At 64.4% G+C, this 24,868-nt stretch overlaps 1 protein-coding gene across 7 annotated transcripts; it reads left to right on the forward strand.

Annotated features, from left to right (window-relative positions):
* Nucleotides 1-62: 62 nt before the first annotated feature.
* TNK2 (tyrosine kinase non receptor 2) lies at nt 63-22,149 on the forward strand. Of its 7 annotated transcripts, none has more exons than XM_075099002.1 (17): nt 63-560; nt 10,442-10,531; nt 10,606-10,783; nt 10,927-10,997; nt 12,266-12,478; nt 12,563-12,715; nt 12,911-13,188; nt 13,263-13,389; nt 13,479-13,625; nt 14,016-14,110; nt 16,958-17,152; nt 18,644-18,735; nt 19,261-19,305; nt 19,669-20,984; nt 21,438-21,533; nt 21,622-21,749; nt 21,863-22,149. In XM_075099002.1, the coding sequence occupies exons 2-17, from the start codon at nt 10,463-10,465 to the stop codon at nt 21,867-21,869; spliced, it is 3,210 nt and encodes a 1,069-aa protein (XP_074955103.1). In that variant the 5' UTR covers nt 63-560; nt 10,442-10,462; the 3' UTR covers nt 21,870-22,149. The 7 variants fall into 7 exon arrangements, with proteins under 7 accessions (XP_074955103.1, XP_074955105.1, XP_074955101.1 ...); XM_075099000.1 differs by lacking the exon at nt 63-560 and adding an exon at nt 7,248-9,358; XM_075099004.1 differs by lacking the exon at nt 10,442-10,531.
* Nucleotides 22,150-24,868: the final 2,719 nt, after the last annotated feature.

Consider the following 24,868-nt stretch of genomic DNA (forward strand, 5'->3'; position numbering starts at 1 on the left):
AGGAAGCGGCGGCGGGGGGAGCGGGGGGCAGCCCCGGGGCGCAGCCCCCGCGGCGTGCGCGGGGTGCCGTGCGGGGGGTGCAGGAGCACGGCCCTAAAGCCGGGCAGGAGCAGGGCCTGAGCCGGCGGGCGCAGCAGGAGCGGGGTGGGGGACGGCGGGAGGCGAGTCCCCCGGCCCGCGCCCGCTGGTGGGTGCGGCGGGGCCGGCAGGAGGAGGGGGAGGCCCGGGGCGGGGTGCAGGAGGAGGGCGAGCTCTACCGGGGGGAGCAGGAGCACCCCGGCAGCACCCCGGGCACGCGGACCCCCGCACACCGCCAGAGCCGCAGGAGGGCCGCCCGGGTGTGAGGCCGGATCCGGCACCCTGTGCCCGCCGCCCCGCGCGGGGTCCCACCGGGGACCCGGCCGCCGCCGGCGTCGATCGGCGCGCCCCGCCCTGGCAGGCGTGCGGGCGCATCCTGCCCGGCATGCCGGCTGGCCGAAGCGCCGCCATGCCCGTCCTCTCCTCGCGGTGACGCTGCGGACCCAGCTCGGGATGCGGTGGCAGCGGCAGTGAGCAGAGAGGTAAGGGGGGAGGCACGACCCCTTGCTGGGGGGTGATGCAAGGGAGGGGGGCGGGGTTGGCACTGCAACACTGCCCGGGTCAGCGTCTGCATGTGCCCGCTGCGCTTCACTGGGCGCTGCTGGCACCGTGCCCTGCGGCACTGCGGGCTGCCGCCGCTGTGCCCGGGCGCTGTAGGGCTGCTGAGCCCCAGCTAGCAGCGTGCCTGGCCCCCCTGCTCCTGCCTGCCAGGGCAGAGCGGGCAGCGGGGCCTGCTGCGAGTGGGTGCCCACTGCCATTGACCCCTCCCGAACTGCAACGGAAGCCGGGGGTAGGCTTTTTCCATGGAGAAAAGGCAGCTTTGCTCTACTCTTCCCCGGGCTCGTGGGAGCTCTGGTGCTGAAACAGAGGGTCCTTGTCCTCCAGGGCCGGCCCCATGCCTCGGGGTGTGGTGCTGCTGCCGAAACCCAGAGGAGCAGCAAGGTGCAGGGAGCCACTGCCCACGGAGTCGGCGGGCAGTGCTGTGGCTGTGTCCAGTCACAGCAGGTTTTCATCTGAACTCTCGGGACTCTTTAGGTACTTCTGGTCTTTGTTGGGTGGGTTGTGTGGTTGGGGTTTTTCTGTGGTTTGTTTTTTTACTTTTTAATAAAACCTTTAAGTTAAACATGGTAAGGTGGTGCCGACAGCCCAGGTGAGGATCCCACCTCGCTGGGAGTTCCCTGCTTGGCTTCTCCTGGTATGGTCAGAACCCCTGCCCACTCCGCAAGCAGCAGCTGCGGAGGGGGTTTGCAGGCGTCTGGAGGAGCCCTGGCAGGGGCTGTGTCTGCCCATGGAGCTGCTGCCAGCCATGGGCTGGAGGCTGTGCCAGGGCTGGGCCGTCTGGGCAGGGCAGGCTGGGGCAGAGCCCTGTGCTGGCGCTTCCACACATGCTCGCCTCTCTGGGGCCACTTTGGTGCCATGTTCCCTGGGGTGTCCTGGTGCCGCTGGGTTCTGGTGTCGGCTTGCCACCCCATGAGGTGGGTGTCCCCCCCTTGGTGGGTGCTGTGGGCTCTGGGGGTTGTGCATCCTCCCCTTACTCAGCCCTTTGCTGAGCTCGCTCAGGGCAAAGCCCTTGAACAAAGTTTTTCAGTGCCAGGATTTGCAAAACTCTCATAAAACCAGGACCTGCCTGGAGGGGTGTCTCTGAGCAGGTCTGCACTGCCAGGCCCCTCTTCAGGGAGAGGTCCAGGACAGACCCTGGGCGCTGCAGGCCCACCCTCAGCTGCAGCCCTTGTCCTGCTGCCGCCCCCGGCCCTGCTGCTGCCCGCAGGGAACGGGACCTAAAGCAGCCTCTGCACCCCATCCCACCACACCGGGGCCCTGGGGGGGGGGGGGTGGGGGGGCGTGCAGGCTGTGCAACCTGTTACCAACCCCTGGAGCTACCTGGGCCCTGTTAGCCTGGTATTTGTATTCGTTAATGTAGGGCGTGGGCCAGCCCTGCCGGGGTGCTGTGGGTATGGCTGGGGGGGGAGCTGGTGATGCTCCCCTCCTCCTCCTCTGGCAGCTGCCAGCCTGCTGTGCCCACAGTGACTCAGCTTCCCCCCAGGGGGTGGGGGGCCCCCGTGGGACTGGGAACCACTGTGGGCTTGTAGCCAAGCCCTGTTGCAGCCACCCTGTGGACCAGACCTTGCTCTGTGCTTCAGTCTCCCTGGAAAGGAAGCTTGAGGTCCCATTCTGCCCCTGGAGCACCAGGGGTTTGACTCCAGTCATGCCTACAAAGGATGGTAGCCAGCTGGGACAAAGCACCCCAGGGAGTGTCACCCATTCATATGGGTTTGGGGGGCAGGGGGCTCTGCCTCACACACAGTCCCCACTGGGACAGGAAGGCTTTAAGGATAATCTCACTCCAGTGCTCTGCTGAGTGTGCTGGGGGGGGGGGAAATGTGTGTTGGCTGGGGGGTGGGCACTGTAGCCTGGCTAATTAGGCTCCTGTTAATTAGCACTAATGATCAGGAGGTGCTGAACGGTCTGGCCAGAGTGCTGCTCTGCTCTGGTGCTGGGGAAGGGTGGTGGTTTAGCCTTCTCCCCCCACCCTTAGCTCTGGGGGTCTCAGAATCACAGAATGGTAGGGGTTGGAAGGGACCTCTCGAGATCATCTCGTCCAACCTCCCTGCTTGAGCAGGCACACCCAGAGCAGGGGGCACAGGACTGTGTCCAGGTGGGTCTTGAATATTTCCAGGGAAGGCAACTCCAGCCTCCCTGGGCAGCCTGTTCCACTGCTCCATCACCCTCACAGGAAAGAATTTTTTTCTCATGGTTAGGGGGAACTTCCTGTGCTCCAACTTGTGCTGATTGCCCCTTGTCTTGTCATTGGGCACCACTGACAAGAGTCAAGACTCATCATTCTGACACCCTCCTTTTAGATATTTATAGGTATTGATGAAATCTCCCCCTCAGTCTTCTCTTCCCCAGGCTGAACAAACCCAGGTCTCTCAGCCTTTCCTCATAAGGAAGATGTTCCAGTCCCCTGATCATCTTGGTAGTTCTCTGCTGGACTTGCTCAAGCAGGGTCCCACCTCCCCTTCTCCCAGCACAGAGGAGAGATGCTGTAGCGTGGATGTGGCTTTGCAGCCGTCTGGCTTGAGACCTGGTAACCTCATTTCATGCCAGCTGCAGCCCTCCCTGAGGCCACACCCTGTAGCAGCTTGGGAATGGGGGTACTGGCAGCAGCACCCCGGGGGAGAAGGGCTGGTTGGACCTGGGACTCTTTCAGCTGCCTGGGCAGGGTGGGGGTGCTTCTGGAGGGCCTGGGGTGGGCAGACGGGGTGCCAGGCTGGGGCATCCACCCTGACTTCTCCCTCCCGCTTTGCCCCAGGGGGACCCTGCAGCCCTGCTAGCCCCATGGCTGAGCTGTGATGCCATGCCCCCTGCAACACTGCCCAGCCTCCTGTGACACTGGGGCTGGCACTGCTGAGGGACCCCCACAGTGCTGCCACCATGGCCCAGGTGAGACGAGCGTGCACAAACCAGCCTTGTGCCCGGGTTTGCAGGGTCCCTGCTGTGGCAGCCCACTGCCCTCTTCCCGTGTCTGGCATTGGCTGCGGGCATGGAGCTGAGGGCAAGCAGCATGAGCAGGGCGCTGTGGGCTCTGGCGGGAGGTTGCTTTGTGTGCTTGTCCCCCAAAACACAGCACCGTGTCCCTGCATTGGTGGGAGAACTCTGGCCGAGGTGGGGATCAGCTATGGGGTATTATTCAGTTTCTGTCTGTCCCTGGCCTGCACCAGGAAGGCAGGAGGGGCAAGTCAGGCTCAGCCCACCCCAGCTTGACCTGCGTAGGGGATTTAGCGGAGTAAAGAGGCTTAGGGAGGGGATTGGGGTTGCGCCGGGCTCTGTTGGGGTGGGGGGGCCCCCACCCAGCTGCATCTCTCTTCCCTGGGTGCCGGCTGCTGCAGGCAAGGGCTCAGAGTTGGGGGTGCTCTGTGCCAGTGGGCAGGATCAGGCTGCGGTGCCAGGCTCTGGGAATCCAGAGATGGCAGCAAGTGGGAACCTGGCACCCCGGCCTCCTCGGCCACCCCCCCCGCAACGGTCACCAGCCCTCTGTGCCGGCCCCCCAAGACTTCCTGCTTGCCCAAGCAAGCAACACCAGGTACCAGCACCGAGGGAGGTAAAACGCCCCCTGGTACGGGGTCCCGTGGCAGGGGATGTGGGGTGGTGCAGTCCAGCAAGGGGCTGGGGATGCTCCCTGGGGAGCCAGGTGGCAGCAGAATCCTGGGGGCAGGCAGGACTTTGTACGTGTGGGTGTGTGCGTGCCCGCACACCTGCACCACGGGCCGCAGAGTGTGTCACCACAATTTGGGGCCGCCCCCAGGGCCCCGCCAGGGCTGAGCGAGCCAGCCAGCCCAGGGTGCCACCGTGGCCGCCCTGCTGCCGCCGCAGCTGGTGAGATCACTTCCAGGTGACAGGGCCACCAGGAAGGTGGCAGGCGTGCCGTGACAGCGAGCGGGGTGATGTGCTGGAGGTGAGTGTGGGACCCTATCACCCCCTGGGAGCTTGTTTTGGGGACCCGCCACTTCCTGGGTTCCACTGTGTGGAGTGTTGGGTACGGGGCATGGGGGATGCTGTGGCTCTGGTCCCGAGGGATGCTGGAAGGGATGCAGGGCCAAGTGTGGTGTCCCAGAGGGCTGGGGAGGTCTGGTCGCCCCCCGAAGGGGAGGGACGCCCTGTAGTCAGTGTGACTGTCACCACCCTGGGGGGCAGGGGACAGCATGCCCCATCCAGTGGCATCAGTTGAGATGGGAGACCTCCAGGGTGGGAATTGCAGGCAGGTGGGTCAGGGGTGGCATGACGGGATGCCATCCATCCTCTTGCAGGGTACTTTGTCATTTGGGTTTTAGCTGAGCCTGGGCAGGCCAGGAGGACCCGGCGCATGGGGGTTGACTCAAATCCATGCCAGGGGCTGTGGGGACAAGGGTTGTTCCTTCTCGGCATGGGGACCCCACAGCATTGCTCTGGCTGGGCAGGCTGGTGATGGTTTCAGAGCAGCGTGGGGTGGCCAGGGCTGGAGGGAAGGTGGCATAGCACGTGCATCAGTCACCGGCCTGCGGCGTGCCAGCGCGGTGACGCCGGCGGGCCGTGCGCGGGGGTGGCTCGCTGCTCCCACGCCGCGGGCTCGGCTGCCTCGGCTCCATGGCTGAGCTCACCTCCATGGTATGGCAGGAGGAGCTGCCGAGGGGCTGCCTCTGCCTGGCCCCTCTGAGCCCCCCGAGCCATGGTGGGTGCCCCTGGGATTGGGGTGTTTCTCCGGGAGGGGGCAGGATGGGCCAGTGTATGCTGCCCTGGCATGGTGACAGCCTGGTGTCGCTCCTCCGGCTATACCAGAGTCTCGGGGGGATGTATGGGGGGAGCAGCAGGGGGGTCATGGGGGTGCTTCTGGGGGTCAGGATGGGGCATCGTGCCCCATGGCATTGGCATGAGAGGCAAATTGGTCCCTGGGTCTGCGCCATGCCAAAAAGGACAGGCAGATCCCAGGGGAGCTGGGGGTGGGGAAATGTGCTGCAGCGCACCACCCCACCCCCTGTTTTCAGCCTCTTTGCAGGATTGCAGCTCTGGCCCAGGGGGCTTGGGGGGGGCTGGAGCTGGGCAGTATTGGGGTACGGGCTGGTCACAATGTGCAGATGGGGTTTCCCAATTCAGGGGGTGGCTTCCCAGTGCCACCTGCCCCTGCTGGGTGCCATGGCTGGTGCAGCACCTGGCAGAGATCTAGGAGACCCCCAGCTACCTGCGATGGGGTGGGGGGAGAGGATTGATCCTGGGAGGAGTCCTCCTGGTGTGCCCCCCTGGCCCCATCCCAGCAGTGCCCGCTGGGGCCTGGCTGCTCTCCCAGCCCTGCTGTGCTTGCGCCAATGCTGCCGGGTCGCTGCAGAGCAGCCATCTTCCCAGCACATCCCATCCCCCTCTGCTGGTGCAGGGGAACGGGAGGGATGCAGGGGATGCTGCCAGCCCCAGAACCTCCCCCACCCCTCCACAGGTGCCCAGGAGCGGGGTACAGTGCCCTTTCACCCACCCTGCTTGCCACAGAGCCCTGGCTGCAGGACAATGCTTCCCCCTCATCCTCCTCCTCCACCCGGCTGCCTGCACAGCATCCCTGCTGGCTGGCTGCACTGTGCCAGGGTGGGGGGAGAAGGGGGCTGCAAGAGTGGTGCTGGGGCTGGCAGCGATGCCACTGCCTCTCCACTCGGGTGCTGGGGTGGAGGCAGCAGGCAAGCAGTTGGGCTGCTGAGCCAGGAGGAAGACAGCAGTGCCAGGCTGGGATCAGGATGAGGATGGGTGCCTGAGGGGCTGCTCCCCCCTTCTCTTTCCCTGTCTCGTCTGCATCCCTCCATCCATTCCCCCCTCCCCTCCATCACCATCACGGTCACCTTCACCCTCTCGCTGTTTTCCGGAACTGCAGCAACTTTCTGCCATGTGATCCCGAGCCCAGCTCCAGCCCTCGCCACCCCCAGGCAGGCGCGGGCGTCTCCGCAGAGCCCCCCGCTCGCCGCTGCGCCACCACTGCCACAACGGCCATGGGTGAAAGATGCGACTACCAGCGCCTGAGCAGCGCCGAGGAGGAGGAGGAGATGCTCGGCCCCCTGCCCCACAGCTTCTCGGACAGCACAGGGCAGCGGGCCCTGCGGCTGGGCAGTGGGTGCCCTGTGCCATCCCCCCGGCAGGACGTCACCCCGGGCATGCTGTGCCGGCGGGTCAGTGCAGGGGGCACCCATCTGGGCTGGGTGTCCCCAAGAGGGGCAGGGTCCCACTGTGGGGTGCGGGTTGGTGGCTGGCATGCGACTAGGGGGTCCCTGCATGGCATTTCCCTGCTCCAGCATTTACAGTACCCCATGGCATCTGGGTTGGCATGGGGACCACACCCTCCCTGCATGGTTGTGCTCCTGTCCCAGTCCACAAGAGTGGGGCTGCCTGCTGCTCCTTGCTGGGGAAGCTGAGGCACAGGGGAATGGTGTGCGGCAGCGCGGCTCAGGCGGGCCCGGCACAGCTTGGGAATGGGGGACATGGTGCCTGGCACAGGATGGTGTCACCCAGTGGCAGCACCACATCCAGCCGGTTGCCCTGCAGGCTGCCCTCCTCCTGTAGGGGTGTTGCTGTGGGTGGTCGGGCAGTGTGTGAGGGTACTGTGGGGGGTGTAGGGAGCACATAGGTGCATGTAGAGGATGTAGGGGAGGTGTTGGGGTGTCATCATGGGTAGGAGTAATTTGAGGGGGTTTGACCATGCATGTGCCAGCTCAGGCAGGTGTGCGTGATGCTGGGTGAGCACGGATGTCACCTGTGCCCCGCTGGTGGGCAGAGGCAAGGAGTATGCCACGCTGGGGGTGGGCACCCATGGGTGCGCAGGGGTGCAGGCAGCTCCAGGTGTGCGTCAGGCAGAGGCGGGGAGCGGGCCGGTGTGCTGCCGCCGGCTGTGCAGCGCGGGTGTGTTTGTGCACGTGCGGCCGGGCAGGGCGGTAGCTGGGGGGTTGCGCGGAGGTGACGTGTGCGTGGGGGGGCAGCTGTGGTTGTGCAGGTGGGGAGAGGCGTGCAGAGTGCCGGGTGTTGCGCCTGTGTGGTCCCTGGGTGCACGTGAGAGTCATCACCACCCGTGCATGAGCCTGGGTGCACGTAGGGTGCATCCCTGGGGCTGCAAGGGTGGGTGTGCACGGCATGGCTTGTGTGCAGGGCATGGGGGGGCCGAGTGGCACCTGCGCCGGTGGTCCTTGCCTCCTGCCAGGTTGTGGGCGCTGGACAAGCATCTGTGACCCCCCAAGGATGGTGGTTTGCTGGCAAGGCTGCTTGCCTGCCTCAGAGCCAAGGTTGCAGTGTTACCCCCCTGTGTCTGTGGGTCTATTGCGGAGAGGGAAACTGAGGCACAGAGCCTCCCCTGGCACAGTGGGCAAGGCTGCGTGCCCTGACTCCCTTTTGGAGACCAGTACTCCCAAGGTGGGCACTAAACTAGGCAGCCTTACCTGGGGTTTGGGGCACAGGAGGTGGTGGGCTGCGGTGCAGGAGGCGGCGCACCAGCCCTGGTGGGTGCCTGTCCCAGCTGATAAGGGTGGTGCACTTGTTGCAGGGCAAGGAACCCCCTGCATCCCTGGTGTTCCCCGAGCCAGGGAGGGGGGAGCTGGCATGTGGCAGAGGTTGGTGCCGGGGGCGCTGTGCCCGGATGTCCCCAGTCAATGGACTTCTTGTGCCGGGCGCCTGTGCCACTGGGTGCCAGCTGGGATCCCGGCAGTGGAAGCCACAGCAGAGGCTCCTCTGTGCCTGGGGATGCACTTAACCCCCTCCCAGCTGCCCCTGGCACAGTGATGGCTGCAATTTGAGGGGGGCCGGGTAGGCGGGGGCTGCAGCAAGATGTTGCCACAGGTCTTTCCTCTCTCATGCTGTGGCTGCTGGTACAGCCAGCTGTTCTCCCCTGGGAGCCAGCGGGTGGACAACAGTGCTAGGCTTGGGTGCCAGCCCCACCAGGGAAGGGAAGCAAGCCCCAGGGTGCTGGTGGCACCCCACAGCAGAGCCCTGCAGGGGCTGGCAGCTGGGCAGCTGGTACATTTGCTGAGCCAGAAGCTCCCCCCGCAGTGCCCATGGCCCTGGCATCATGCCTGTGGCCTCGGTTGGGGAGCGGAGAGCCGGATGTCTCCTCTCCCTCCCTCCCTCCCTGCTTCCTGGGGGAAAACTGAGGCCCAGGAGCATTTCCCAAGGCCAGGGCGAGTTTCCATGGAAATGGGAGCGGGGGTCCAGGCTCCCAGCTGCTGGCACGGGCACCCGCCTAACAAGGGAGAAAGGGGCACATTGATGGGAGCCCGGCCCCCTGGGCACGCGTCCCAGCCCCAGCCGAAAATAACCCCTCCTGGGGAGCGCTGCACGGGCAGCCGGCTGGGACTGAACCCCGCTGCCAGCCAGGGGTCCTCAGGAAGAGGTTCCAGCCAGTGGGGTGACCCCCAGCCCTGCCTGCTGCCACCCCCCCGCCCCGGCCCCGTTGCGTTGGGGAAGGGGAGGGCCAGCCGGGAGGATCGAGAGCCGGACGGAAGGAGGGGGAGAGCCACAGCCTGCGTCCGGCCGACAGACGCCTTGAGCCCCCTTGTCCGCTCCGGGGGTATATATGGGGTGGCCGAGGCTGGGGGTCATCTCTGTAGCCCAGATGATGGGGCTGCGGGTGCCCTGGCTGCACTGAACGGGCTCTGCCGTGGGACGTCAGCCCAGGGAAGGGACATCGGCGGTGCCAGGGGCCGGCGGCGGGCAGCCAGGCAGGATGCGACGCTTCCAGGCTTTGCGCCGATCCTTCCCCTTCCTCACCCGCTTCCGCCTCTACCGAGTAAGTGCTGACCCCCACCCCCACCCCGGGCAGACCCTATGCTGGCCATCACCTCGGCCCTGTCCCCATTGCCTGCGGGCAGGGGACCGGCTGTCCCCAGCCAGCTGCAGACGCGCGCCGAAGGCCCGCAGCTGCTTTTGCCCCGCGTGCCCCCACGTGCCCCCATGCGCCCCCGTGCCCAGCTGCCTGTCCCACCCGCTGTATTTTTAGCCCAGTGCCGAGGGCTGTAATTGCGGTGACATGGTCGAGGGACCTGAGCGTGGTGGGCGAAGATACTGGAGGCCACGTCGTCTCTTGCAGGGGAGGAGAAGATGGAGGGGGCTGCCCCACTGTGGGGCTGGGATTGGGGTCCCAGCTCCCCTCCAGCTCTTCGGAGCAGGAGGCAGAGGTGTGTCCCTTCCTGGAAAGGTGGCAATGAAAGAGAGGGGAGAGCCGGGTCAGTGGGGAGGGATGGGGAGTGGCAGGGGATGTGTTTAGGGGGGCCATGAAGAACCATGGGTGAGACCTGGTCCTATTTCCTCCCTCCCTGTGCCCTGGCACCGCTAGGGGGGTGGTGCCAGAAGCACTGGGGTATCCTGTGCCTCAGCCCCAGAGCACCAGGACACCCCCCCCAGAACCCCTGCTGTCCATGTCTGCCCCCTTCCTGCGGCTGCCTGGCAAGGTGCCACCACCCATGGCAGAGGAGAGACCTGCTGTGGGTCTGTGCACCAACCCAGCTGACTGTGTGGGGATGCTGGGGGCAGAGGTGGCTGTCACTGCTGGGGACAGCTGTCCCCTCCCAGGTCAGCCCCTCCAGCCGGGCAGAGGGAGCCTGGCAGGCACTGTACCAGGTGTGGGGTACCCCCTGTGCAGGCACGGTGCCAGGCTGTGGGGTGCCCCTCGGCTGAGGAGCACTGGGCACATCCATCCCATGCCCTGAGGCTCTGCCCCCTCCTGTGTCACTGACACCACTGCCTGGAGGCGGCCTATGCTGGAGCGGAGGGGACAGGCTGGTGTTTCTATGGGCACGATGGGACAGAACAAGGATCCCTGCCTGTCCCTGGGGATCCTGCTGATGGGGTGCCTCTCCTAACCCCCCTATAGAGCTGGAGATGGGCTCAGGAGATGAACCCTGCTAGCATCCCTCGCACCCTACCCAGGCAGCACCCCAGCCTCAGCTCTCAGCCCCTCCAGGTGACTCTCCCAGGGGGACGGGGCAGAGGGGAGTGGGACAGGGTACCCCCTAACCTGGTGTGGTGTCCTGGCAGAGGCTGAGCTGTAGCATGCAGGCAGAGGAGGGCACAGACTGGCTGCTGGAGCTGCTCACCGAGCTGCAGCTGCAGCAGTACTTCCTGCGCATCCGGGACGAGCTCAATGTCACCCGCCTCTCCCACTTCGAGTACGTCAAAAATGAGGATCTGGAGAAGATCGGCATGGGACGCCCTGGTGCGTACATCCCTCCCAAACTGCCCTATGTACCCCCAGCTGGCTGTGCATCATCTTCTGGGGACCCCAGAGGAGCATGTGCTCCCTGGGGCTGGAGGGGACCCCCACCCTATGCTGGGTTGGTGATGGTCACTGTCCTGCAGGCCAGCGGCGGCTGTGGGAGGCGGTGAAGCGGAGGAAAGCTATGTGCAAGCGGAAATCCTGGATGAGCAAGGTAGGGATGAGAGAGGGGCAGGTGTGGCTGGGAAACTGAGGCAGGCAGGAGGAGCTGGACCTCTCCTCATGCTCTTTACCGGTACCTGGCTCTCCACACAGCTGGTCCCTGGCCCTGGCGGGGAGATGGGCAGAAGCCCCCACCATGCATGCCCTGCCTGCAGCATGACCCTGCCAGCATGTACCCTGGTCCCACACAGGCTCCTGGGTCACTTCCCAGCAAAGGACAGTCCTGCCGCCCCAGCATTTGGGAAATTCAATCCTCTCACATTATTTGCCTCTTTGCCAGGAAACTCGTTTGCAGCTAACAAGCCACAGAGACTGTACATCTTGCTTCAGCCAGCACTGTGGGCAGCAGCGCTGCCTGACCCCCTGCCTACCCTCCTGCCTTGCAGTGAGGGGGCACAGCCTTGTGCCTGCAGGCTGGGGGTGCACCAGGGCAGGGGACCTTGGAATGCTCACGTATGCCCCTGATGCCATCCCATCCAAAGCTGGTGCTGCTGCCACCTTGGCACCCCCCAGCACCTTGCACCCCCTAAAAGAGCAGGACATTTGCCAGCTGGGCGCTAGGTCATGGCCTCTCCCTTGCGTGACTCATCTGGGCCGGGATGAGGATGGGATGGGCTTTTAATAGAAGGCTATCTCAGACTCGCACTGGGCACAGAAATGCCACCTCCCACCCTGGCCACATGCTGGGCCCGGCCCTTGGGCACCCTGCACAGGTCCCATCTGCCAAGGCTGGGGTGAACCCTGGCCTGTGGGGGACATCGTTGGTCCTGGTACATTCTAAGTCCCAGCTGGGGGAGAGGCAGGGAGACCCCATCCACATCCCCTCTGGACTGGCAGTGGTGGCAGCGCATATTGCAAGCCCCATGTTGCTGCTGGGATGTGTCACCGCACTCGGCCCAACCTGGAGGTTTCTCTTGGCTTGGTGCCCAGGCACGTTGTGCAGCCATAGCCTGGCCAAGAAGTGCCCAGAGCTCTCCGGCTACCAGCCTGGTTTGCTAGGGCTGCTGGGGAGCCACTGCAGGGCTGCTGTGAGAGGCACAACCCCTTCCTTCCACAGAAATCTCAGCTCAGTGTGCAGGCAGCTGTAGAAGCAGAGCCTACTTTCGCAGCCAGCCTGCCCTGGGTAATGACCAGTTAGGGGTCATCATTAGGTTCCAGAGTGTACAGCCCAGACAGGGTCCTCCCAGCACTGCTCACTCACAGACCCAAGGACCCAGAGTGTTTCCTCGGCTGTGTCTCATATCTCTCCATGTCCCACAGGTGTTCAGTGGGAAGCGCCCCGAGTCAGAGCTGCCACCCCAGCCCCAGAGCACCTTCCGCAAGCCCCCCACACCACCGCCCCCCGAAGCTGGTGGCCAGCACTCCCTCACCTGCCTCGTGCGGGAGCGGGACCTCTCGCTCTTTGAGAAGCTGGGCGACGGCTCCTTTGGCGTCGTGCGTCGTGGCGAGTGGTGCACGCCTGCCGGCAAGACGGTGAGGGGGTCATGGGGGGGAGCTGGGTGCGGGACCACCCCAAGGGGGAAGACACTTCAGGGCTCACCCCTGCTTTGGCTGTAGCTGAACGTGGCAGTGAAGTGCCTCAAGACAGATGTGCTGAGCCAGCCGGAGGCGCTGGACGACTTCATCCGGGAGGTGAATGCCATGCACTCCCTGGACCACAGGAACCTCATCCGCCTCTATGGTGTGGTGCTCTCCCACCCCATGAAGATGGTGAGTGCAGGGGGATTAGGCCATCCCTGATGCTGCCCCATGGGTGTCCCACATGATGGGGTGAGCAGAGCCAGGCTGGGTCCGTACCCCAAGTGTTCTGCTAGCATCCCCGGAGGGGGCACAGGAAGGCTGGAAACCAGCCCAACTGGGGTGCCCCTGGCCTGACCAACCTGCTGTCCCCTCCCCATGGCCCAGGTGACAGAGCTGGCCCCACTGGGCTCCCTGTTGGACCGCCTGCGGAAGAACCAGGGCCATTTCCTCATCTCCACCCTCTGCCAGTACGCCATCCAGGTGGCAAAGGGCATGGCCTACCTTGAGTCCAAGCGCTTCATCCACCGCGACCTGGCTGCCCGCAACATCCTGCTGGCCTCCAATGAGCTGGTCAAGATCGGGGACTTCGGGCTGATGCGGGCCCTGCCCAAAAATGATGACCACTACGTAATGCAGGAGCATCGCAAAGTCCCCTTTGCCTGGTGAGCCCTGGGGAGGGGGGACCTGGGGTTGCAGTACCCGTGACCTCCTGATGCTTATGCCGTTCCATGTGCAGGTGTGCTCCTGAGAGCCTGAAGACGCGCACCTTCTCCCATGCCAGTGACACCTGGATGTTCGGGGTGACCCTCTGGGAAATGTTCACATATGGGCAGGAGCCCTGGATCGGCCTCAATGGCAGCCAGGTGGGTGCACAGCAGGGACCTGCCCCCCACTCGCCCCAGCAGCACTGGGGGAGACCCGGAACCCCCTGACAGCACTGCCTGCCCCACAGATCCTGCACAAAATAGACAAGGAGGGCGAGCGGCTGCCGCGGCCCGAGGACTGTCCCCAGGATGTCTACAACGTCATGCTGCAGTGCTGGGCGCACAAGCCTGAGGACCGACCGACCTTTGTGGCCCTGCGGGACTTCTTGGTGGAGGTGGGCAAGTGGGTGGGGAGGAGGAAATATGGGTCCCTCGTGCCCCCATCCTATCAGCTTTGCTTGAGTGTGGGCAGAGTTAAGGGTATTGCCAAGATGGGAGGTGATGTTGGGGGACTTGGGCCAGGCAGCACTGCAGGCTCGGAGGTGGAAGGCAGTGCCTGCAAGAGGACCCCTGGGTGCCACCTTGCCCTTGTGGAGCATCCAGGTGCTGGTGGTCTCCTTTCCCACCCCAGGGACATGGCTGGGGAGGGGCTGGGTGTGGCGGTGCTGTCTCCTGCCACCCTTTTTTGGGGGCTCCTCTGCCTTGTGTGGGGCTGGGCCTGGCCCTGAAGCTGGGGGAGATGGACATGCTGTGTCCCCTGTCTTCACCCGTCCTCTCCCCCCCAGGCCCAGCCTACTGACATGAGGGCACTGCAGGACTTTGAGGAGCCTGACAAGCTGCACATCCAGATGAACGACATCATCACAGTCATCGAGGGCAGGTATTGCATGGCTGGGGGGGGCAGGTATTGCACAGGGGATGCACAGGCCAGCTGCCAGCTTCAGGGCTGCCAGCCTGTGTGGGGATGCAGGACCCCAAGAATGGAGCCATGGGCACTGGCAGAGCTGTGGGGAGCAGGGATGGGGATGAAGGCTCTGTCCTCCCAGCACACCTGGCCGCATACCCTAGAGGCAGGCAGAGCTGCCCCTGCTCCGGAGTGGTGTGCAATTCCCTGGGTGGCTGCGGGGCCACCCTGGCGTGGGGGTACAGCTGTGCCTGTGGGCAGTGCAGCCCTGCCCGCACCATCCGCTCCCGCTGACTCACCCCACTGCACCTGTGGGTTTGCCCAGCTGTGCCCCGAGAAACCGCATGCCCTGGGGCCGCTCCCTGCTGATAGCGGCAGGGAGGGGGGGTGGTATATGCCACCAGCACCCCGGGGATGTGCCACTGTCACCGGGCTGGGAGAGGCACTGCGGGCTCTGTACCATGCTGGCATGACCTGTCACCCCCTGTGCCGTGGGCTTTGCTTCTCCTCAGTCCCCGCTGGCCACGCTGGGGCACGGTCACCCCCTTCCACCACCCCAGGGACCTGTAGGCTTGAAGGGACCTTTGGTCCCCTCATCCCCATCCCAGGACACGCCTGTCCCCCTCCAGCTCGGGGACAGCGGGGACCCCCAAAGGAGCTCAGCGTCTCTTTGCCCCACTGGCACACGGGGGGCTGCCCCCACCCCCATCCCCGGGGGGATGAGGAGGAAGGCTCTGTCCCTCTCCCCCTCCCGGGGCCGGCTCCCCGCGGTTAGTCACGGCCCGGAGGTGAATCAGGCTGGCTTTGTGTGTCTGCAGGGACCGGCTTTCTCCCCGGTCGCCGCCGCCAGGAATGACTCTTGCCCGGGGTCTGGCGGTTTAATTGCAGGGAGGGGAGGAGAGGGGAGGGGAAGGGAAGCGGCGTCGGCGGAGGGAGGGAGGGAAGGAGGGAGGGAAGGAGCGGCGGAGGGCGGCGCGGCCGCGCCAGTGCGCCTGCATCGTCCCCGCCGCCGCATCACGGCCGGGCTGGGGGACCCGCTCCCGTGCCCGCCGCCCCGCCGCCGGCCCCAGGTGAACGGGGGGGACATACGGAGTGGGCCGGAGGGATGTGACCGCGCTGGGGGTTGCCGATGGGTCGGGGAGGGCCGGGAGTGTGGGGGGGGTGCGCGCAGCTTCTCCTGCCTCAGTTTCCCCGGGAGGCGCCGGTCCTCGGTGGCCCCCGGTTGGCGCGTTTTGGGGGCGCTGGTTCTGGGCGGGAGGGCTGGGCTCTGCAGCCGGGGGGTGGCAGGAGCCCCAGCAGCTCCGGTGCTCCCGGAGGGGAGCCTCCTCCCTGTGCCTCAGTTTCCCCCCGGGGGGCTGCCGGCGGGGAGTGGGGGGCTGGCGTCGGGGGGCTCCTCCCGGGGGCCGCATTCGCCGAGGCCGCCCGGGGCACGGTAAACACCCCCCACCCCTTTTCAAGCCCCTGCCTGTCGTTCGGCAGGCGCCGGGCATGCGTACGTGTGTGTGGGCAGGGGCAGGGACCTACCTGAAAGCCCCCCGGGGACCCAGCCGTCCGCGGGAGGGGACTCTGGGGGGAAGGCAGGGCAGAGCAAGAGTGGGTTTGTGCTGGGGGTCTGAGCCTGGGCCTAGTGGGACAAGGCTGGCAGAGGGGGAGAGCAGAGGGGCTGGCCTGGCCACAGCATCCCTCTGGCGGGATGCGGTTTTGGGGCGCAGGGAGGGTGAGCAGTGAGGATGTCCCGGGAAGGAGAACCATCTCCCCGGCCCACCGCAGGTGAGGACGGGTGCCCGGTACCGGGCGCCCGGTACCGGCTGGGCTCTGCCAAGGGGTCCTGGCGCTGAGTAAGGCGGCTGGCTGGCGGCAAGCAGGGAAGGTAAACAGGAAAAGGGTAGAGCTGGTGGCCGGGGGTGACTCACAGGTGACTCCAGGAAACCGTGGGGCCGTGCCAGTCTCGCCGAGCTGGCACTGCACACCACCCACCGGCCCCTGCCCGGTGTGTACCCAGCCCGCAGGGGGGACATGGTTGGGAGCAGGGGCAGCAGGGTCAGGGTCAGAGCTCCCCAGTTGATTTGGCACAAGCTGGGTGTGGAGTACACTGCTTGGGGTGCCCTTCCCTGCATCCTACCCGTCCCTGCACCTGGTCCCCCTGGGTTGGGTGACCGCCTTGTCCCACCCTGGAGGTGGCCACATCTGGGGGCACGCAGGCAGCTCCTGGCCAGCTCCTGGGCACCCTGGCCACCCTACTCACGTGGCCACGGCAGGTTTTGCAGCCCGAGTCCCCCAGCCTGCCTGCCCAACTCCCCCGCCCACACCAGCCTGCATGGGGCTCACCAATAGGAAGGGAGCGTGCAAAACCCCCCAGCTCCCTGTCCCCCACCATGGCCCCCACCGTTTCCCCTGTGGGACTGGGATATTTGAGGGTTTATCAGCAGACATCGTGCACGTCCCTTGTGCCGTCCCTGACTGCATGGGGCGCAGCGGGACCAGCGGTGAGCAGCTCAGTGCAGGCATCGCCCCAAGGGTCCTGCATAATTTCGGGCAGCTGGGAGGAGGAAGGGGCACATCTTTTCAAGTGCAAATGGGGAGCTTTGTTCCCCACCACCCACATCCCCAGCACCTCCAGGTGCAGAGGCCACGCAGGGTGGGAGGCAGAGCTCACTGCTGGTGTAGGGTTGGGATCCTAGGTGCCTGGGTTTCCCTCCTGGTTGTGCCACCGCCTGCCTGTGTGGCCTTGGGCGAGTCACCTCACCTCCTCCACATCACCGGGGCAGGCACATGTCCCTCTCCCATCCCCTCCTCAGTAACGAGGTCCTTTTTATTCCTTAGGGCTGAGAATTACTGGTGGCGGGGTCAGAATAAGCGGACCCTAAAAGTGGGCCAGTTCCCCCGAAACACGGTGACTTCAGTGGCGGGGCTGTCGGCCCACGACATCAGCCAGCCGCTTAAAAACAGCTTCATCCACACAGGCCATGGAGACACCAACCCACAGCACTGCTGGGGGTTTCCTGATAAAATTGATGAGTAAGAAACTTTCTGTCTTCTCTGCATCCCCTGCCTGCTCCCTGCCTTCCTCGCTACCTGCCGGGCAGAGGAGTGAGCTGCAGCTTGGCTGCCACCCTGTTCAATCTCTTTGCACCCCTGGTGTACTGGGGACAGTGGCTCTGGGTAGGGTCCCCACAGCTGGATTAACTCTCTTGCTTCTTACTAACAGGGTCAGGGATGTGGGGGGCTGCTGTGCTTGTGGGGGGCTGTCCCGGGAGGGAGCACCTCCTAGCCCCGCAGCCCCTTGTGGTTGTCTTGGGGCTAGGGAACATCAGTAAGCACCACCCTGGCGGTGGCCGCATTACCCCAATGCTTCTGGGTTGTCTGTTGGCTGCTAAACCTGTGCCTTTAAGCGTCTGCATGGAGGGAAGCTGTGGTGGGGATGCAGCCCAGCCCCACACTTCTAACAGCATGAATCTTCTTAAAAAGCAATATATGAAAAAAAGCCACCAAAATGCTTTTCCCTCTTCGCTCCATCAAGAGAGACCCTGGCTGGTCTGCACTGGGGGCTTGGGGGGGTGGGTACTTATGCCCCAGGGTACCCTATGCCCCCCTCCCAGGTGGGATTGGCTGTGCCCATCATGGGTGCTGGGGGCGGTGGGGAGGAGTGCCTTGGCTCAGGGCAGTGAGCTTGGGGGTCTCTGCCAGTGCTGGGCTGGGGGTATGTGGGAGGGCTGTGGGGGGGGGCCAGGATGCAGTTTCAAAGTCTGGAAAGCTCCTGGTAGGCAGAGCCAGCTCCTGCGCTGGGCTTGGCGCAGTCCATCCCCTGGGATCATGATTCCCACCACTGTTCGGCATCCCAGCCCCAGGACAGCTCTGCCAGTGCCCTCCGTCCCAGCCTGACCCTCCCATGGTGCCACATGCCATGGGCTGTGCCGGCAGCCCTTGGAGGGCTGAACCAAGGTGCTGCGCATGCGGATCCGGCTCGTGCCCCAGCAGGCCTCCCTGCACCCCACTGCGTGGGCACGGGCACTGGGTACGTGCTGCCCCGGCCGCCGAGAACGCACCAAGCTCGGCACACACCCAGGCCTTCAGGCTGCGCCGGCTCCTGCCGGCTCCCTGCCTTACCGCGCCTGGCTTGCGATGGCTCGCCCGGGCCTCCCGGCACCCCACTGGCATGCTGTACCGGGGCGCCCTGCCCTGGGCACAGCATCACGCCACGGCACCCCAGTGCTGGGTGGTGTCCCAGGCACCGCACCCCGCATGAGCACCCTGGGCACGGCACCCTGTTTGCAGGGTACAGCATATCATGCACATGGAGTTGGAGAGGGGTGGGTGACACCGGGACAGCACCAGGCTCTGTGCCATAGTACTGAAAGCCTCTGGTGTGGGGTGCCCCTATGGTTGTGAGGATGGTACTTTCTGGGCCATGGTGCGTGGCTGTGGGGTGTTCTGTTCTCCCATCATGTGGGAGCGAGGTGTACCACATTGTCCCCACTGACCCCTCAACACTCTCCTCTCTCCCCACAGGCTGTACCTGGGAAATCCCATGGACCCTCCTGATATTTTAGGCGTGGACCCGAGTGCTGCCAGACCCACTCAGCTTCCAGGCAGGGCTAAAAGTGAGTGGCTTTTTCCCCTTCCCCCTGCCTGTTGGCTGCACAAAGCCCCCATTCCCCTTCCCTGCTGCCAGGGTGATGGGCTGGACTGTCTCCTTTCTGTTTCTCTGCTGCCACTTGCTTTTGCAGACCCAGGGGGGACGTGGGGTGATGGGGCCCATTGTCACCTGGCTATGTGCCACTACCAGCAGCGTGGGTGGCTGGTGGCTCTGCCCAGCTGGACTCTGCCCTGCTGCCCTTCGTCCAGGTCCCTCGTCCCCTCCCAGCCTCCCACAGCTGGGCTCCCTGGTACAGGGGATCTCGGCGAAGCCACCATGAGGAGGGAACTCAGATGCAGTGTGTGTGCTGCAGCCCCCGCCTAGACCTGCACTTTTCCTTTGGGAGTGCTTCCCACCGACATCCTCTCCATGCCCCACCTGTGATGGGGGAGACAACGAAGCATGCACCCCACTAACAGGCATCCCGGCTGCCACTTGCTCCGCGTGCTCACCCTGTGCCTCCCCTCCTCTTGGGCTCTCTCTTCTGCAGGGCAGCCGCCTCCGCGCCCGCCTCAGCCTACCATCCTGCTCACCAGTAAGTCAGGCTTTTTTGGGTGCTGCTCTTCCTCCTCCTTGCCCCCCTTCTTTTCTCTCAGCTCCTTTCTCCCCCTCTGCTCCCCAGGTACTGCCATGCACCTGTGGGTGATGGCATCTGTGGTGGAGACACAGCTGCAGAGCATGGTGTCCAGCCTGGGGCAGGGTGCTGGGGAGCCATGGGGCACCCTGCTCCCACCCAGCACACTGCCCCTTTCCCTGGTGTGCATTGCTGCCCCCAAGGGGGGGAGCAAAGGTGGCTGAAGCTATGGGGAAATTTGTGGGCTTGGGGATGCAGGTGCCCTACCTTGCACCTCAGGGATGGGTGCCAAGACCCTCACGATCCCTCTCCATCCCCTCCTAGAGCCCTGCTACGACCCAGTCAGTGAGGAGGAGGAGGGTCTGCCGGGGGGTCTCCGGAAGCTCTGCCTAAAGAAGCCAGGCACAGGGAAGGGTCTGCGACCAGTCAAGCCGTCGGCACGGGTACCGGGCACCAAGGTGGGCGAGCGGCAACCCAGCCAGCCAGCAAGTGAGGGGCTGGCAGGCAGCGAGGTGACACTCATTGATTTCGGGGAGGAGGTGCCGCAAGGTAGCCCTTCGCCAGTAGGGGAGGTGACAGCCCCGTCGTTGGCCAAGCTGGCCATGGAGGCCTTCTCCTTGCTGGACAAGACCCCACCGCAGAGCCCCACGCGGGCTCTACCCCGGCCCCTCCACCCCACACCAGTGGTAGACTGGGACACCCGCCCCTTACCCCCACCGCCTGCCTATGATGATGTGGCACAAGATGAGGATGACTTTGAGGTCTGCTCTATTACCAGCCCCCCAAGCCGGCGGGGCAAGACCAACTATGGCTTTGTGGATGAGGGCGAGCGGGGTCTGATGCTGGAGGACAACCTCTTCCTGCCCCCCAAGGAGACCAAGCAGCCCAGCCTGATGCAGACCACCGAGCTCTTTGAGGAGCTGCAGCAGGAGTGCATGAAGAGGCTCAACGTCCCCCTGGGACCAGCCACCCCTGCTGATGACAAGCCCCAAATACCCCCCCGTGTCCCTATCCCACCACGGCCCCTACGCCGCAATGAGCCCGGGCGCTGGTCAGGGGAGCTTTCCCCAGCTTCAGGGGGTGAGGAAGACCGGCCGCCCCAGATTCCCCCCCGGGACCCACTGTCACAGCCCACCTCCCGGACACCCAGCCCCATGGCCCTGCAGGTGGGCTCCCCACAGCAACGCGCCGCCCTCTGCTCCTGCCTCTCCACATCACCAGGAAAGCCCATGCCCACCACACAGAGCTTTGCCCTTGACCCCAAGTACGCCACCCCCAAGGTCATCCAAGCACAGGGCAAGGACTGCTCCAAAGGACCCTGCATCCTACCCATCGTGAAGGATGGGCAGAAGGTCAGCAGCACCCACTACTACCTGCTGCCCGAGCGTCCTGCCTACCTGGACAAGTATGAGAAGTTTTTCAAGGAGGCTAAAAGCCCCGAGGAGGTGCCGGCATCCCGCCTGGTCACCACAGCCACCGTCCGTCCCATGGTGCAGCAGCTGCCACCGGATTGCAAAGCCAACTTCTCCTCCAACAACAGCAACCCTGGGCCCAAGTGCCTGGTGAAAGCCTCCTGCAGCCTCCAGAAGATCATCTACGATGGCCCAGATAGCTACCGCCCTGCCGACAAGATCAGATTGGTAAGCAGCATCCCTGGCATCCATGGGCAAGAAGGGATGCGGTGGTCATGGGCTCACTTGAGCATGAGCCGTCCCCACCCTGTGCCTTCGTTTCCCCATGTTCAGCCCTCAAGGGGTGGCTACTAGGGGTTCCCAGACATGCTGTGGGGCAGAAGTGTCATTGCAATTCTGAAATGGGGACCACAAGCCCTTTTAACGCAAATTAGCCCTACCCACAGCCCTAGGGAGGGGGAGGAAGGTGGCTTTCACTGTGGTCCCCTTGGGCTCTCCAGACTGGTGTCTGCACCCAAGCCCAAGAGGGACTGGAGATCCTGAGGATGGTCTCAGCTCTGGACTGACAGTGCTTCTGGGGGCAGAGCTGGGGCTGGGGGCAGCCCAAGTCCCCCTTGCTCCAGCCATGGACTCCGTGCTGCCCGGGAGTGGCAGCAAATGCTGACCACAAGCCCCCCCCAGGTACAGGACACGGTGCATGGTGTGACCACTGAGGAGTGCCAGGCAGCCCTGCAGAACCATGGCTGGAGCGTCCAGCGGGCCATCCAGTACCTGAAGGTACCACACACCCCCATCCCCCCACCCCTGCTCCCACAAGAGTGGTGGCACCCCATCACTCCCCTCGCCATGCCCTGTCCCCTTGCAGGTGGAGCAGCTCTTCTGCCTGGGGCTGAAATCCCGTGTCGAGTGCCACCGGGTGCTGGAGATGTTCGACTGGAATCTAGCCCAGGCCAGCTCCCACCTCCTCGATCCCTACAGCACTGCCCGCCAGAAGTAGGGGCAGAGATGTTTTTTTTTGGGGGGAGGGGAGGTTCTCCATGCAATGCTGCTTTTGGCCAGCTGGCACCATCACCCCTCTCTGTTCATGTCCTCTCCTCCTCTTGCAGGCGGTGACAGTGGGGATGGGGTGAGCTGCATTGGATCCGGCGCAGGCATCTCATCACAGGGCTACCCCCTCAATGCCCACCCCCACCCACACAACCTGCTGCTGGACTCTGGACTGAGCCTCCACTTGGGGGACTGGGACACCCCGAAAAGGAGCCTACCCAGTGCCCCAGACTTGCCGGGGGGCCTGTGCTGTGGCTTCGGCAATGGGCTCCGTCCTCTGGCCCCTTGTTGAATTGTTTTTGTAAAGAGAAATGTAATTTTAATATATGTTATATATATACACACATTTATATATATATAAAAAAATAATTCTAGGGAGAGGAGGAGGGTGCCTGTGGCCATCTCCCAGGGACAGGCTCTGTCTCCATGGGTGCCAGTTCCTCCCTGCAGGCAGTCGGGACTGTGACCCGTGGGACCTGCTGCAGGAATGGAGCCTGGGTGCAGGGTGCCTGGGAGGGGATCCGCGGGTGCTGTGGTGCCCAGCAGGTGTTGGCGATCCCCAAGGAGCTTTATCCCCAAGTTTTGTGGGCGATATGGGCACCTGTAAAACCCTGCAGTGGTGGCTCCCAGACTGCTGTGGGGTGCAAAGGTTTCCCCAGCTGGGGCTGCTGGAGTTTGTTGCATGCTGTCCTACCCCCAGGACCAAAGCTTGAAGGCTGGGCACAGTTTTGCCCCCTTCAAGCAGGCAATGCTTGCCCACGGCAATGCCCTTGTGCAGGGGAGCCCCCCACGCCAGGGCCCCCTCTTGCCCCAGCACCCCGCGGCAGTTCGGCTCCCAGCCACAGGCTGACTCATGCCTGGGCAGGGAGTGGCGGGACCTGCGTCGCGCCCCCACCCACGCAAGGGGCGTTGTGCAACCAGATGCCACTGCGCAGCCAGGGCCAGGTGCCGGTGGGGAGGTGGGGGGCTGGCACCCCATGGGGTCCCAGGCCAGGTGGCAGTGTTAAGCGCCCCACCAAGTGGGTGTCAGAGCCCCTTACCTGGCTTCCCCGAGGTGCCGCCTTGCAGCAGCACGAGGAAGGGGTCTCCATGCAGGTGGAGAGGGACCTTGGTGTCCAGACCCACTGGGTCCATGGGCACTGGTGGTACCTAGTTTCCAGACACCTCTCTGCTCCAGAGCTGGTGGCTTCAGAGGAGAGACCCTGCCATGCACAGTGAGTCACTTGGCAGGAAGGGCTGCCCTGGCATGGCCACAGGTCCCTCCCCATGGCAGATGGTACCCAGCTGCCTTCTGTGCTATGTGCACCCACAGGGCCACTCATCTGCAGTCCACCAACCCTTCCTGAGCATGGGGACAGGGACGTTTGCCAGTGCTGCTGTGGGCACAGCCATGCATAGGTTCTTCAGGCTCTCTGTGCCTCAGTTTCCCCACCGAAGATACAGCTACCATGGCATGGCAGCCAGGTGGGACAGTTGTCAATGAAGCAAGGAAGGCACAACACATTCACTGACTTATTTCCCTCGCTTAAACAATCACAGAGTGGGACTGGGCCCTGTGAAGAAGCAAATGTGTGTTTGTTGCAGTAGCACTACTGAGTCCTTTTGCACAGCCAGGTATGCCTGGCCAGTGTCCCTGGTGGAAGGTGACCTGCAACCCAGGGCAAGGCCAGGCCCTGCTGCCCATGTGGGAACAAAACCCTCGGCCAGGCTTGTGTGGGCGTTTGCTGCAATGGCACAGATAACCCCAGCACACAGATCCCTAGCAGTGATGCCAGGAGGGGGCACGGGCCAGGGTTAGCACGTGGGACCCCAAGGCAGCAGCGGGTGGCTGCTTCTTCCTCCTTCCTCCTTGGCGGTGAGCCCGCCCCTGCCAAGGGTTATCAGCTGCTTGGCCGAGCATAGCAGGGACCCAGCAGCAATGTGGGGGTGCAGGGCCTGGGGCTGACCCACCCCTCCCAGAGCTGCTGGGGACCCCTGTCCCCACTTGCTACCCCAGGGCCTTTGGGCCAGGTGACTGCAGCCCATCGTGTGCTCCCCAGGGATTGGGGACCCCAACCTTGGGATGTCAACCATGGGGTAACCCTGGGAAGGTCCTTAAAACTGCCCATGGCAAAGATGGGTGTCCCCCAGCATCAGCAGGTCCCCAGGACTGCGACACAGCCACCTCCATGGTGGGCTGTGAGGACGTGGAGCCGTCAGTACCCCAGACAGGGCACGTGGTGCCCTTGTTCCCCCACCCAGGGGAGTGCTCACCAACGGAGCCACCCTGTTGCATTGCTCACCTGGGACAGGGAGAGCCACAGCCCCGTCCCTGCTGCTGAGGAAGTGCTATGGGTTGCTGGGGCCAGTGGCTGCTCTGGAGCTGGGGGCTCTGGGGGCTCTCGGTGTTGCCAGGTAAGTGCTGGTGTTGTCCGTACTGCTGCTGGTCTGACGGGGTGGCCAATACCATCTGGGTGATAGGTGATGGGTGATGGGCTGTGAACAACTCTAGCTGCTGAAGCACTGTAAGTTTTGAACCCAAGTGCCTGGCAGGGGTTTGCCCCCATCTCTGCCTGCTGGTTGCCACAGCCTCAGCATGGTCCCCTGACCGTGGCAGGGGAAGGTGGAGGGGGACTGTGAGTCGAATGGGGACCCTCGCCCATGGAGAAGGTACTTGTCTTGCTCTCAGTATTGGTTCAGCTGCGTGTGCTGGGGTGGGGACTAGCCCTAAGGGTGATGTGTGGCCTGGGGGCACCTTTCTCCCACAGCAGGGAGAAAGGATGGGAGTGAAGGGGACCCTGGGCTGTTTATTTTTTCCCCTGCCTGGCCCTCACCAATATGCTCTGCTGCCAGTACAAGCCAGGGAGACAGGGGAGCAGCCCCTTGCCCCTGCGCTGGCCCTGGCAGAGGCGGGAAGCATGTCCTCTGGGGCCGACAGCACAAGTGCCGAGCTGCGTCAGGACCTGGGCACGTGCCAGGTGCTCCCCACCACTGTGGCCACTCAGCTGGAGCACCCCTCTCTCACCAGCAGGACCACCTCCATGGGCAGCCGTGGCTCAGGTAAGGCCGGCAGGCAGCTGGCTGTG

This window comes from Phalacrocorax aristotelis, chromosome 7 (assembly GCF_949628215.1).
Source record: "Phalacrocorax aristotelis chromosome 7, bGulAri2.1, whole genome shotgun sequence".
NCBI lineage: Eukaryota > Metazoa > Chordata > Aves > Suliformes > Phalacrocoracidae > Phalacrocorax > Phalacrocorax aristotelis.

Bases quoted from the DNA above. Each gene is read 5' to 3' on its own strand.
- TNK2 (XM_075099000.1), top strand. From the start codon at position 9,296: ATGCGACGCTTCCAGGCTTTGCGCCGATCCTTCCCCTTCCTCACCCGC. The intron at 14,111-16,957 runs GTATTGCATGGC...TTTATTCCTTAG, and splicing joins ATCACAGTCATCGAGGGCAG to GGCTGAGAATTACTGGTGGC. The intron at 18,736-19,260 runs GTGAGTGGCTTT...TCTCTTCTGCAG, and splicing joins GCTTCCAGGCAGGGCTAAAA to GGCAGCCGCCTCCGCGCCCG.